The sequence below is a fragment of the Ascaphus truei genome, unplaced genomic scaffold (genome assembly GCF_040206685.1).
Source record: "Ascaphus truei isolate aAscTru1 unplaced genomic scaffold, aAscTru1.hap1 HAP1_SCAFFOLD_867, whole genome shotgun sequence".
Taxonomy (NCBI): domain Eukaryota; kingdom Metazoa; phylum Chordata; class Amphibia; order Anura; family Ascaphidae; genus Ascaphus; species Ascaphus truei.
Genome location: NW_027457206.1, coordinates 27,937 through 42,500, shown reverse-complemented (window position 1 = coordinate 42,500; position 14,564 = coordinate 27,937). Strand labels below are relative to the sequence as shown.

The 14,564-nt window shown below is 42.9% G+C and overlaps 1 protein-coding gene and 1 gene segment (V, D, J or C); both read right to left on the bottom strand.

Moving 5' to 3' along the window:
• The window catches only part of LOC142486439 (M1-specific T cell receptor alpha chain-like), a 75,752-nt gene that overhangs the window by 56,352 nt on the left and 4,836 nt on the right, over window positions 1–14,564 (bottom strand). The window lies entirely within an intron of this gene.
• Window positions 10,715–11,489, bottom strand: LOC142486441 (T cell receptor alpha variable 9-2-like). The segment is given in 2 exon segments: window positions 10,715–11,131; window positions 11,405–11,489. Coding segments are annotated over 2 exon segments (384 nt in total).

Genomic DNA, 14,564 nt, shown 5'->3' with positions numbered 1-14,564 from the left:
CTGAAGTAGGTTGAACCGTGAAGGTATTAGACTTCCAAGACAACAGCTCGCAAACGCCCCCCTGAGTTTTTAAACGTAATTGCAGTATTGCGGACGGCGAGAATAAAATGCTAAAATCACAAGCGCTAAAATAACGCAGTTCACTCCGGGTGAAACAAACAGAAAACCGCACCTAACCGGGATAATCTGAGAGCCGCGGATCTAGCCGACTTAGACTCAGGTCGGCCGCCACTGTAGAAGCACACACAGAGTGTAAGTGTGTTATATATGGGACAGGATGATACTGCCCAGTGATTCTGTGTCATACAGAAGGGGCGGGGCCTAAACCAGAACCACCAGGGAATATGTTTCATTGATGACAATTTTCACCAAAGCAAGATCCACTCTACAAAGTCACACACATACGGGTAGTGAATGTAATGTTTAGTTATGTCCCAATTAAATGGCCTCCAGAGGGGACGTGATTAATAGTAAGATATATACAGGAATACAAGTACAAGAGAATATATTTTCTTATACAACAGGCGTCTGTTTGTGAGATAAACAGTAAGGAGGTGAAATCTTATTATATCAAAACATTTGAGGGACAGAAATGTCATTCATTTATATCATTTTATCTAAAATGTGTTTATTATTTTCTCTTTATACACCACGTTTTGGAATATCTGTAATAAACACACACACATCAATGCCTTAGAGAGAAAAGAACTGCAGAACAGGAGGGTTTAATGTGACAGAGAAAGTGACAGACACACAGGGATATGTGACAGGCACACAGGGATATGTGACAGACACACAGGGATATTTGACAGGCACACAGGGATATGTGACAGACACACAGGGATATGTGACAGGCACACAGGGATATGTGACAGGCACACAGGGATATGTGACAGACACACAGGGATATGTGACAGACACACAGGGATATGTGACTGCACACAGGGATATGTGACAGACACACAGGGATATGTGACAGGTGAGCTGCATGCTTTAATCACTGTGTCACTCACAGCGCAGTAATACTCCCCGGAGTCTGTCACTTCGGCTTCTCCTTTACTCAGATGGAAGGAAGTTTTGCTCTTATCATGTTTGGCTGAAAATCCTTTATGTTCATTCTGTGTCAAATCGCGTATCAGTATCTCAGGAGCTTTATCGGGATACTGGAGATACCAGGAAAGATAAGGGAAGCCAGACACTGTATATGCGCATTCCACAAACACAGCTTCTCCTTGGAAGACACATTGAGGGACCAGAGTCTGGTTTACTGACTGTCCGTCATTATAGCCTGAAAAATACAATCACCGCATCTTACAAATTCAACCAGGAAGATATGAAACGTGTCACAGGTTAATGTGAATGTTGTGTAACTTCTAAATTCTAATGTACATACAACTTAACATCTAAAAGGACACAAAACACTACATGCGTGTTGTATCTGCTCCCCCATCTGCATTTAAATTGTAAGCTCCTCTGATCACAAACCTTCAACCTTTTGTGTCAGAAAAGGAAAGGTGTTTTGTTCAAAATAATAATAATGATAATAATAATGATAATAATACACACCTATTAGGAAAGCACAGCAGAGAATAAATATTAAGATTAATCTCATGATTTTATGATCCTTCCTCCTTCACACTGAATGTCTCTCTGTCTCTCAGGCTTGGGGTGCTTATGTAAAGATGCTGCTGATGACTATCTCTGGATCTCCCTCACCCCACTTCCTGAGGAACACGCCTGGCCAGTGACTACATCAATCAGTAGAGCCTTCACGGTCACTATGTAACTCACTATGAAATTACTATCACCTGCTTAACATATACATCATTGTGTGTGCTGCTATGGCGAGGAATCTAATATACTGTATAAAGTGAGTGAGTGATGCAGGGACTCGAGAACAATGACATTGATGTAGGGGAGCCCGACAAAAACCCCAGTGTCAACTCATTGTGTTACTTTATATCCCTGTGAGTCAGGCCCCAAATTAGATAGTAAGCTCTGCGGGACAGGGACTCATGGTGCCTGTAATAACACAACAAGGCACACGCTGTCTGTGCTATATATAATTATGGTAAATATTAGAATATTGGTATTATCGTCATTACTATTATTGTTTTTGTCATTATTATGTTTATATATTTTTTAATATTTAGTTTATAGTTCTCAAACGATTAGGGCATCAAACAGCTACAGGAAGCGCAATCATGTGGTGGACTCAATGCTTTGTTTTTCTATGCTATTACCGCCATCGTGTGGTCGACATTTGTCACTACATCAATTTATTAAGTGTTTTTAGCTGAACACGTTATCTTATTAAAAGTATGACCGTATAACATGTAATAAGATTTAATATAACAGGAGAATCTCCAAATCCCTTCAAAATACTCCAAAATACATTCCTAATTTTACACTGGTTTCGTTAGGTTAAGACTTGATACAAACATGGTAACATCTGAACATTTTATGATCAATAAGAAAATGACCATTGGAATGAGAATAAAACAGAGATTGATTGCAGTGTAATATCATGTGTGGGAAATGTTGAGCCTAAGAAGGACCGGTGAGTTTCCCAAACCTGAGGTATATGTCAGTGCTTCCATGAGAGCGCCTCCCCTTAATATCCATCATTAGAGTTATTAGAAAGCCCTTAATCATACTGTAGATATTTCTTTCTATTGCGGATTGTTTATCTCATGTTTTAGACTAAGGGAACTGCCTTTAATTAACACGAAATAGCAACAATATCAGTGATATGTAAAGATGGGTGAGGATGTCAGCACATGGGATACTGTTTCATACCGCAGCCATCTCCTGGACGGAACATGTATTTTCTGGACATGTATGTATCATTAAAACCTGTAACTACATATTCCAACTCCTACACAACTGCTCCTGTGTCACATTTATCTTCTGTCGCCTTAGAGACACTGTAGGGTTTCTTATAGACAAGTTGTGTATGAGGTTTTGGATCAGGCTTCCTGTGTGTTTGTGTCACTGTGTCTCTCACTGCACATTAGTAAACAGCTGAGTCTTTCATATGAGCTGGTTCTATATGAAGGGAGGTCCGCTTGTGTTTCAGGTCCATTGTCATCCGGAACCTGTCTATAGGTTCAGCTGATGTGGAACCAGAGATCACTAATATGGGCGACTCCCCCGAGATAATCTGATACCAAGCCATATAATAGGAATTAGCAATGCTGTGATTGCAAGGGATTCCAGTCCTGTCTCCAGCTGCCACGTGGATCTCTCTGGGTTGATCTACTTGACTGATTACTGCATCTGTAAGGAAAGAACAGACACGCTTATAAAGAACACAATGCTTCCTATAGACACCTGTACAAATCCACATGTATAAGGCATTACCTGCCTGAAAAGTGCACTTACAGTCAGAGGGGGTCATGCACAAAGCAGTGATAAGTGCTTTTAAGTGAGATACCCGCCTTTATAGCGTGATACTGCCTGCTGTGAGATTCACAAAGCAGTGATAACACTGCAGTATCTTGCTATAATGGCTTTTTCCCCCACTTAAAAGCACTTATCACTGCTTTGTGAATCTCATAGCAGACAGTATCACGCTATAAAGGCTTTTTTTCTCACTTAAAAGACTTATCACTGCTTTGTGAATCTCACAGCAGGCAATATCACGCTATAATGGCTTTTTATCTCACTTAAAAGCACTTATCACTGCTTAGTGCATAACCCCCAATGTGTTTGTTACTTCTGAGGAACAGTAAAATATTAGGGACTTCACCAAACAGTGAAATACTTGTTAAGTGATATACACACCAACTAACTAATACAATATATGAGTAAACTGTTTAGTTTTCATGTACTTTATAACCTATTGGCATGATAATTTCTTACCTATGCAGAGATGAATGCTCCATAGAATACAGAGGAAAATGTTGCATCTTTCAGTTGACATGTTAGGTTATAAGGAAAAGGTTCAGCAATGGGGCCAGATGTGAAACACAATGATGGGAAACACAGCCTCCCAGTATAAGAGAGGCTTCCTATCTGAGAGGGGGTATAAGGCGGAGCCTGGGCTGACAGCAAGTGAGAATTACTGATCTCAAGAACACTCTCCTCTGTCACTGAGGAGGAGGGAGGGGAGAGCATCTTATAACATGGACATATGGTGACCTCTGAAAGGATGAATAAAGTATTAACAATACATTTAATGAGCAGTTAAATACATGTTTGAATAATAAGATTAGAAACATGCTGCTGAGTTTGGATACAAGTCGGGATTTTGTAACTCCAATATACAATACAGCCTGAGTGGGACTGTGCTCATTCAGAACACACCTGGGAAACTATCGCAATATGACATACACGAGAACACGTGGATTCCAATAATACAGTGATTTATTTAGGTTCAGACCACATGTGTGTGTTTGCAGATGCATTGAGATATGGGAGAACTGAGACCTTACTAGACATTCACAAAGGATGGGAATATTCTGTGGACCCCCAATGTTACAATATTTACCGGGCACTTAATATTGTTTTGTGTTAGCAAGATGTATAGTATTATATTTAGTGTAGCTCGGTGTGACCGATATAGTGCGGAGATAGTGCGTTATCACCTGTAAATAGAGGGAGGTTATGACAACATTTGTTGCACCACACTATATATAGGGTTATATTGTTTTTTGGAGACAACAATACAGCGCTTATAGGGTTTCAGATTGGACTGGGGGTTGTCTGGATAGCGGTGTGAGCAAATGTCACACGTGTACAATGCAATCCCACAGTATGTAACGTGGAAGGTATTGTGACATATTTCCTGCTGGCTCCTCTCACTGTGTCACTCACAGCACAGTAATATGTCCCATTGTGTGGTGTCTGCACATCACGGATGATAAAGTGGTGGACAGCTTGTCTTTGTTGAAAGTCATACTGAAAGGACCATTGTCCTCAGCGAAGTTGTAACCAGATATAACATGCTCAGGTCCCAGATCGGTGAGGGTTTTGTACCAGAATATTCTGTTATATGTGCTAATATTGTGTGTGCATGAGATCTCTGCCTGCTGCCCTTGGAGAAATGTGACTTCTGCCATCTGGTTCACTTGATAATTACTTTCTGCATCTGTGGAAACACAAGCACAAATCAATCTGAGAAGGTACATATCAGGGCTAGTGTAACTGTCTCATTCTGGTTATCACTTCACTGGAAAGTATTTCACACACAAATCATTTTCATTTTCCTGTCAGAATATTGGACAATATCTGAATCATTACATACATCTCTCATTAACCCAGATTCATATATAATAAATAATTAATTTATTCCAAATGTATTCTATTCCGTGCATTTCATTCTGTAAAATATTCCCCATGCCTCTCTGACATTGAAACGTTAAAATGGTAAAAACTTACACAGGAACAAGGTTGTAAGAACAGTAATGAAAATCATTGTCTCCGGTGAGGCTGCTGAAGAAACAGCAGAGATGAAAGTCATTAAATAAGTGATCCAAGATCAGCTGTGTGCTTTAAAGAGCCGCCAGGAAATGATGACAATGACATACATAATGTCACTGCTGTAAAGCGCCCTGCTGGCAGAGAGCGGAATTGCAGAACAAGATGTAATGATGTGAACTTTTCTATTGAAATAATTCGATTTCAAACAATCTTATAATTGTCTCAAAATCCTTTTTTTTGCCGTGAAATCAGTATACAAAACGGTTTAAGTGACTTTGCAAAAATATCTCCTAATATGATATAAATTACTACAGTTCTTCTTTACTGTACCACTGGCACTGGAAATTACATGGAAATCTCAATGTATCTCCCACCAACATGTATTAATATATAAGAATTACTCCTCAATATACCAGAGAAGAGCCCAACTCATAAGCCAACACCGCATATAAAGCCCATTTGGCTTGTGTCTGTGTCTGGGTGATTCCAGTTTGTCACGGTAGACCACTTATATTTTTGGAAGAGGCTTATAGGCAGCTGAGAGTCGGGGCCCGGCCGCGACCGGCAGCAGGGCCTGGCCAGAGGTTGGTGGAAATGTGCAGTGCCGGCCGGGACCCCACAGCCAGTGGACCCCTGCAGACACTGAGCCTGGCGTGACTCAAGGTAAGTCTGTATTTATATATGTATTTGGGGCTTGGGGTATTTTTATATGTATTGGTGGCTTGGGGGTATTTTTATATGTATTGGGGGGCTTGGGGGTAATTTTATATTTATTGGGGGCTTGGGGGAATTTTTATAAGTATTGGGGGTAATTTTATGATGTGTGTGTGTATGTATGGGTTATATGTATTGTTTTTTTCTATGTATTGGGTAGGTGTTTTTTTTTATGTATTTGGGGGTGGGAAGTTTTTTGGTATATATCTTGTGGGGGGAATTGTGTGAGGGGGAGGGAATGAGTGAGCATGGGGTAATTGATGGAGGGAGAATAGAGAGGGGGTGAGTGAGAAAAAGAGGGAGTAAGAGTGAGATGCAGGGGAGAGAAATACATGCGAGGTGGGAGAGTGAGAGGGGGTGAGACGGAAGGGAGAGAAATACATAGGAGGAGAGGGGGCTCGTGAGGTGTGAAATGGGGGGGGGGGGGGGGGAGGAGCGGCTCACAGTACCGCCGTCACGGAGGGGGAGGGAGGCTTAAAATGTTTGTCTTGGGCCCCACGATTTCTGTTGCAAATCATGCTGCTCGCCGTGGAGAATTAAAGGACTACCGGTAATGTTGGCCCCTGAACTCCTGCAAAAAAAATAATTGCATTTCTACCCAAATATCCCCCCTAAAACTGACACACAAGAAATCTCACAGTTCCTGGGTCAAGGAAACAGAAAAAAGCAGGGTCACTTTATTTTCAGCGTGTATTATCCCTGCTCCCCGGCTTATGGAGCTACCAGGGACCCCACGGTTTCAGGGGTAACCAGAGGGCTTAACCTTTATTATGTAGCCTGGTTACCCCCTCCCATCACACAGGTGTTGGCGGATTTGTAAAACATTACAAAGGAATAGCGCTGATATATTGATAACCTTTAAATAGACTACAAGAAACGTGGGCTCCCTGCTCCGAATGACTTATAATAAACATGTTTAATGAATACAGTATTAAAATAATGAAACATTCCCTATGCGCTTTATTGCCTTTCCATGCACATGTTTATTATAATTGTTCTTTCTACTCATAAAGAGAAAGAGAGACATTGAGAACTGGGCAAATTAAACTGCAGTGTCAGACACAATAACCGACAAAGGAGGAACATGTGCACTAACGGAAAGTATCACACATATTAAGTAGCCTTACTTTCCGGAAAGGTAAAAAAGTGATGAATGCTTGATACATTATTCTGAGTTTACAAGTGGTGCGCCTGCGGTCACATCACTATGTACCTCTAGCTCTTGATTTGCAATTAGCCCCCTTTCCGGCAGTTAGTCCCTATATGCTACCCTTTATTTATTTATTTTTCATCATTTCATTATACCTGCATTGAGACACCTTCTCTTGTTGGACTTTGGCAGTGATTGTCAGCAGTTCTAATTACCTACACATGGTTGTAGCATCGGATTACTGGAGTTCCCTCTCCACCTTTTCCTACTTTCCGAGAGGTTCCCAGTATGGAAGCACAATATAAAGCTGCCCTGCTGTGAGTGTGGGAAAGCGCCATGGTATTAACCTGCCCTGTGTGGGTGCACAGAGGAGTGCAGCTAATGACAGTAAAGAGCCCAATAAGCACACCCTGTTACTGCTGTAACGCTCACACTGTCACCCTGCTCTGGGAATGATTGTGTGTTTTTAGAAGACATGGAACAGAAAGTCAAGGTTAAGGGAGAGCAGATGTGATTTTTATTGCATAAAGCAGGGGCGCGCAAACTTTTTTTGCTGCGCCCCCTGCCTGCTCTCGGTGCGCCCCCTCCCTTACCTAGTGCGGCGTCATATGATGTCGGCGGGGTCGTGACGTCACGTGACCCGCGGTGTCATTTGACTTCACGTTACCGTGGCAACCCTGACGTAAAATGGCCCCGCAGCGTCATTTGACACTGGTTTGCCATGGTCACGTGTTCTGAAGCTGGCTGAACCTCGGTAAGGCTGCGATTATACAGAAAACGTCCGTGGTGTCGCCCGCAGCAACACCGCGCCGCAAGAAACAAGTTTCACACATACGTGATAAGTGCTTATACCAAATTCTACTGTCTCCCCGCTTGCTACTGCAGAGCGGGAGACAGATGATGCATTTTCAACATTTGTTTTGCGCCGCGTGGTCTCGCTACGGGCGACATATGGGTGTTTTTCTGTGTAATCGCAGCCTAAGTAGAGGTTGCAGCGGCCTCGCACGGTCCCCCGGCATTTCATTTAAATGCCGTGGGGAAGAGCGCAGGACCACTGCAACCACCCGCGCCCCACCGCCCCCCCAAAAAAACCTTGTGCCCTCAGTTTGCGCACCCCTGGCCATAAGGTATATATATGTTTTAACTTTATGATTCAGTTCTGAGTAGCAATGCGGGACACAGGTCCATACTGCCATCTAGTGTTCACCCCTTGCTTAGCATGCGTCACACCTTCACATCCTAAGAAAATACAAATACTACTTGTGAGCACATTTGCATGTCTCAGACAGGTCCACATCCCTGTATTTCCCAATATCACTGAGCATACAATGCTTCTGCTGCAGCCACGGCTTCTGGGTAATGACATGCAAATGTGTCACTTTTTACTTCTGATCCAATTTAACATGGACTCACCATAACATTTTTAACATCTTAAGAGGGGACTCCTCTTGTGAAACCCTCAAATAAAAAAATGAATATTTAAAAGAATAATTACATATGTAACTGCAAAAACGTCATCCCAAAGGAAAGCCATGGTTAATATTAGTATGCTTTGCATGTTGTGTTGTACATTGATGCACAATGTTGTGTATTGTACATAGTACACCCCCATGCTTCCTTGTGCTGTATAGTAGAGTATTTCTTGTACAGCCTTTCTATGCTTTCACCTCACTGTGGGACTCATCGCACAGAAGTAAGTTGCATGGTCAGACAATCTGGCGTTTATAAGGTGGAGGTTGAACTCCTTCTTGTCACTGCTGGGATTAGCAAAGACGCGACCCTTGAATTCTTCATCCAGGTTCTCAGTCTTGGTGATATCTTGGAGGAGCAGCTTGAGGTTCCGTTGGGGTTTCTGGATGTACCAGAACATGGCATACGGTGCTTGCTCATAGCTGCAGTTTAGAATGACGTCCATCCCTTCCCCGGAGGTTATTTCAGAACCATATTGTGTCACTGGGTTTCCAGTAACATAGTCTGAAAAGATAAAGAAGAGAGCAGAGTAACATGCAACATGAATTATAGAGATACACATACAACATGAATTATAGAGATACAAATACAACATGAATTATAGAGATACACATACAACATGAATTATAGAGATACAAATACAACATGAATTATAGAGATACACATACAACATGAATTATAGAGATACAAATACAACATGAATTATAGAGATACACATACAACATGAATTATAGAGATACAAATACAACATGACAAACCAGCGACCTTGGCTAGATTCTTCATTTGTAATAAATTCCTCCAAAGCGTGAAGGCAAATTGACATATTTATCTTGATAGTGGTTATTCTACGTCCTTTCATTTATTTCTGAAACTCTCTCTGTTTATTTTTTTTTCCAAACACTGAACTTCATTTTTTTTTCTTGTCAATGATTTTAATTATTGGTTACTAATGATCAGAAACCGTTCTGCTGCCTCAATCCATACAAACTAGTTCCATATCCCATAAGAAGTTACATACACAGGAGGAAAGATGCTCCAAGGAGAAGATTGGGAAAGACAAGGATCATTGTAATGAGACCTGCAGGTGTGAGTCTGTCTGCTTCACTCATGCACCTTCACACCAACTCTGCGGCCCGTCACAGGAAGGGTGTGACGTCATTCTAAAGGGCGTGCCTAGTACCCCCTGCAACATACAAATAATATAATGAAACACAGGCACGTGGTATTACCTCCTTATACCAGCTTCCTGCTACTCATCAGTCAGTAAATTGCCACCCCCTCCATATAACAGGCCTCCTTAAAAGAGAGCGCCCTAAATATATAGTTATTATAGGAATCTAGTGGGAGAGTAAGATCTGGAAAAAGATCAGATTAATTGTTTTAAACACACATGAAAGATACAGACAGGAAGTGTCATGTTATTCATCTTGGTTATTGGATCCTATGGAAGGTAAAACTCCAGGAAACTATAGGGTTAAAACATGTATTTATTTTAATAAATAACCTGTAATTGAGTTGAATCAAACATGTAGAAAAGGTTTATAGGAATATTTAATTGCTGGAAAATGGATTCAACCAGTAATTCTGATATAGTGACTCATGTTATCTGTTATATTTCCGAGAGGAAAAATAAAATAATATTAACAATATGAGTGTAATACATACATACATACATACGTGTGTGTGTGTGTGTGTGTGTGTGTGTGTGTGTGTGTAGTAGTAGTAAATTAATAGCTGCTATAGGATGAATATCTACTCTTAAATCAGGATAAATCATTGTGACAATAAATCCCTGTCTCAGGAAGATTTCATTCTTATGTACTGTATCATTGAGTTACAAAGACAAAGAGACTTCCCAATCATGAACCAGCAGGAGAGGAAGCATCTCCCCCTCCTACATACTTAGCTTCAGAGATTGCAGCTCACACAATGTATTTGTTACTTTGATTTGTGGGATCGATGCACTGAGACAAAGTTGCCACCTGGTGGCGCTGTATAAGCATAGTGTAAAGTCTGCCAGATAACAGTGAGAAGGAAGTTATTGTACATCTGCCTTATGCTCTCCTCCCAGTGTGGGACTCAGAGCGCAGTAATATGTCCCAGAGTCAGAGGTCCTCAGCCTGGTGATGTTCAGAGGGAAATGCTTGTTCTTGGTGTCGTGGTTATGAAAGAAGCGATCCTTGAGTTCCTCCTCCAGGTCCTTGTTCTTGGTGGTTTCTCTCAGGAGAAGGTGAAGTGTCTGCCCCGGTTTCTGCACATACCAGAACATGTTATATGCGGCTACATCGTAACTGCAGCTCAGTGTCACCTCCATCCCTTCCCTGGCAGTAACTTCTGAGGGTGATTGAGTCACTTGATCCCCTGAGGCAGAGCCTGAAAAGGAAAAACAGCAGCAGATTAGGATGCCCCCAGTCACACACAGTGCAGCTCCTACCCATCCTAATCATCTCAGAGAGCAGACATGAAACCCGCCCAGGACTGGAAAGAGAGACACACATTGGCTCAGGCTTACTGCAGGTGGATGGACGTGTCCTGTAACTCCAGGACAATATGTCCTTGTTAAGAGCTGAAAGTTTGCAGTTGTACAGTGGGAGAGCTCAGCTGGATTAAATATTCTTCATTAACTCCAAAGTGAGAATGACTTACTGATAAAGGCAGCTACCAGGGAAAGACACATTACATTGACGTTCTGCATGTTTGCTGCTGAAATTCGTCCTGTTACTTAAGTACTAACTACAGAGTAAGGATTATAATGCACAACTGGTGCATATTACAGGCACAGGCAGTGACGTGGGGGGGAGGGGGGTTCTGTCAATCAATTTTTCTAAAATATATCACGTGACCTGGCTTTTGACCCAGTTACTCACCCCTCGCCTGTTCCTCTATACTGCTAATTATTCTTATCAATGTCTTATTAGATCGTGAGCTGTACAGGACAGGGATCCCACTTTTACATATATGTTTTGTGCCCTTTTTCCAATTCTTGTGTTTTTTAATAAGATGCTAATAAAAGAATAATGGGATTGTAGTCGTTACCCATCCAGTTGATGACCCCTGAGATTATATTTCCATGCACGTTTACCTTCAGCGTTTGTGAATGGCTCGATTTTAAACTGTTTCTGATTAAAATATTTTAATAACAGAAACACACACACACACACACACACACACACACACACACACACACACACACACACACACACACACACACACACACACACACACACACACACACACACACACACACACACACACACACACACACACACACACACACACACACACACACACACACACACACACAGCAGTGTTAGTTCAGTTGCGGGCAGATAATGTAAGAAATTCAGCGCCAGTGCTGCAGGTATGTACAGTGTTGGAAACGTAAATCCCCTTGCAGCATGTGTGTGGAGCGTCTCCCCAGTAGGCGCCTAAAACAAGGTGACCCCCAAAAGATAGATTCCTCACTAACAAGGACGGAAAAAATCCAACGGGAATCTTTGCTCAAATATCATCATAAAAAAGCAAAAGGGGATAATAAGAAAAAGGATGTTATACCTCCTTTCATTACTCAATTCAGTGGGATACATAATAATGTTAAAAAAGTGTTACATAAACATTGGAGTGTACTTAGAATGGACCCCATATTGGGACCCCATTTGAAATCACAACCTGGTATAGTATTTAAGCGTGCACCATAATTTGAAAAGCCTATTTGCTCCAAGTCAGGTTGTTAGAAACGACAAATCCTCTGGTGATATGAAAACACGCCTAGGGATTGTAGGCGCATACAAGTGCGGCAAATGTAAGGTGTGCAATCATATCACAAAAGACAAATCTGTTACGTCTTTCGCCGCTAATCATGTTTATAACACTAAAAGTTTCATTAATTGTCTTACCACGCATGTGGTCTATGTTTTGCAGCGTAGTTGTAACTTACAGTACATTGGTAAGACCAAGAGACCATTTAAAATGCGTATGTTGGAACACTTGAGAAATGTTAAAAACATACCAAAAACTTTAGCGAAAGGTATGCCCCTTACCCCCCTATTAAAGCACTTTAAAGAAGTTCATAACAATGACCCCAGCTGTATCAGATTTAAGGGATTGGAATGTGTACCATTCAATATTAGACAAGGTAATAGAGATCGTAACCTATTAAAACGAGAACAATATTGGATTTACACATTTCAAACTAGGTACCCTACTGGTTTTAATGAGTTAATTGAACTTACTCCGTTTCTGAAATAAATATGTAATATGCATGTAATGTTTATGTAGTAACTTTATTATGTTTACTGTATATGCTTTTCTCTGTGATCATAAATGTATTCAGGTATATGTTATAGACTAGGCATGTTTGGTATATAACATGCTTTATATCTAAAGTTCAGTAGTGAATGAGTTAATCAACAAACTTTCCTGTGATCTCTTTTGGATGTAATGTCTGCATTGCTGATATTGTATATATATGTTGTTCTAACTGATCTCTTGCTCTATTCTAGCCGATTTTGGTAAGAGCTGCTTCCCTTATGGGGTTACAGGTACCCATTGGGAGGACACATATGTATGGAACCCAATATGTTCTAATTCCCAGCCTGGTATTTGATTGGCTGTGGTTTATGTAAAGACGCGTACGTGACCTTGTACGTGACCTCCTGACGAAGCACGTAGTGCGAAACGCGTAGAGGTCACGACAGGTCACTCTGCGCGTATTCTGACAGGCTGAGACGGCGTTTGCAGGGAGCTCGGGCGGTGGTTAGATCTCTGCGGTGGCGCGGTCCGGATCCCTATAGGTTCGCCGCCTCTGGGCTTCAGTGTAAGTCTCCGTCTCCCCCTGTCAGTCTCAGGCAGCTGTTTAACTATTATTTTAGTCTAATCCAGGATCAATTTATTCTGTTTTATTGAACACTGTCTCCCTTTTTTATTTTATACTAGCTGAGAGACCCGGCGTTGCCCGGGATGTAATGTTCCTGCTCTCCTCTCTCACTCTTTCCCTGTCTCCCCCCTCTCTCTCTCTTCCCCCCTCTCTCTTCTCCTGTCTACCCCCTCTCTCTTCCCGTCTCCCCCCTCTCTGTTTGTCCCCCGTTCCCATCAATCCAGCTCCCCCCCCCTTTACAGGTCCGGTCCCTCCCCCCCCCATTTACCAGTCCGGTCCCCCGACCCCTTTCCAGCTCCGTTCCCCCCTCCTTTACAGCTTCATGTGTTGTGGTGTGTGTGTCCCTTCCCCCCCCCCCCCCCACTCTGCTTTTTCCTCTGCCCTGTCGCGAAGGGGGGTGGGTGGTGGTTGTTGATACCTGCTCGCGCTCCCGGCTTCCCGGCCTGGCCGCTGGTCTGGCCGGGGGGGTCGATACCTGCTGGCACCGCCGCGGGTGGGGGTGGTGGTTGTGGTGACAGCTGCTGGCGCTACACGTCTTCCCGGCCGCGGGGGGTGGGGGGGTTTGATGAGGTACCTGTCAATTTGTGTGAGGCGGTGGCGTCGGTTACGTCTTCCCGGCCCGGCCGCGGGGGGGGAGTGGAGGAGAGGAGGGATGATGCGGTACCTGGCAACGTGTGAGAGGTGTCGGTCAGTGTGTCGGCGTCGGTTACTCGGCGGGATTCGGTGTGTCGAGAGGTGAGGTGGAGATGGGGGGGCGTTTGAGGTGAGGCTGTGGCGTCGAGGGGCGTGCGCTGCTGGCCCCACGGTGCACAGGCTGGGGTTTGCTGTGGGTGGGGGGATGTGAGGATAGGTGAGGCGGCGGCACCGAGGAGCGGGCAGCGTTGCTGAGTGTGACCAATGAGGCATGCGGTCTGTGTGTGGGGGGGGGGC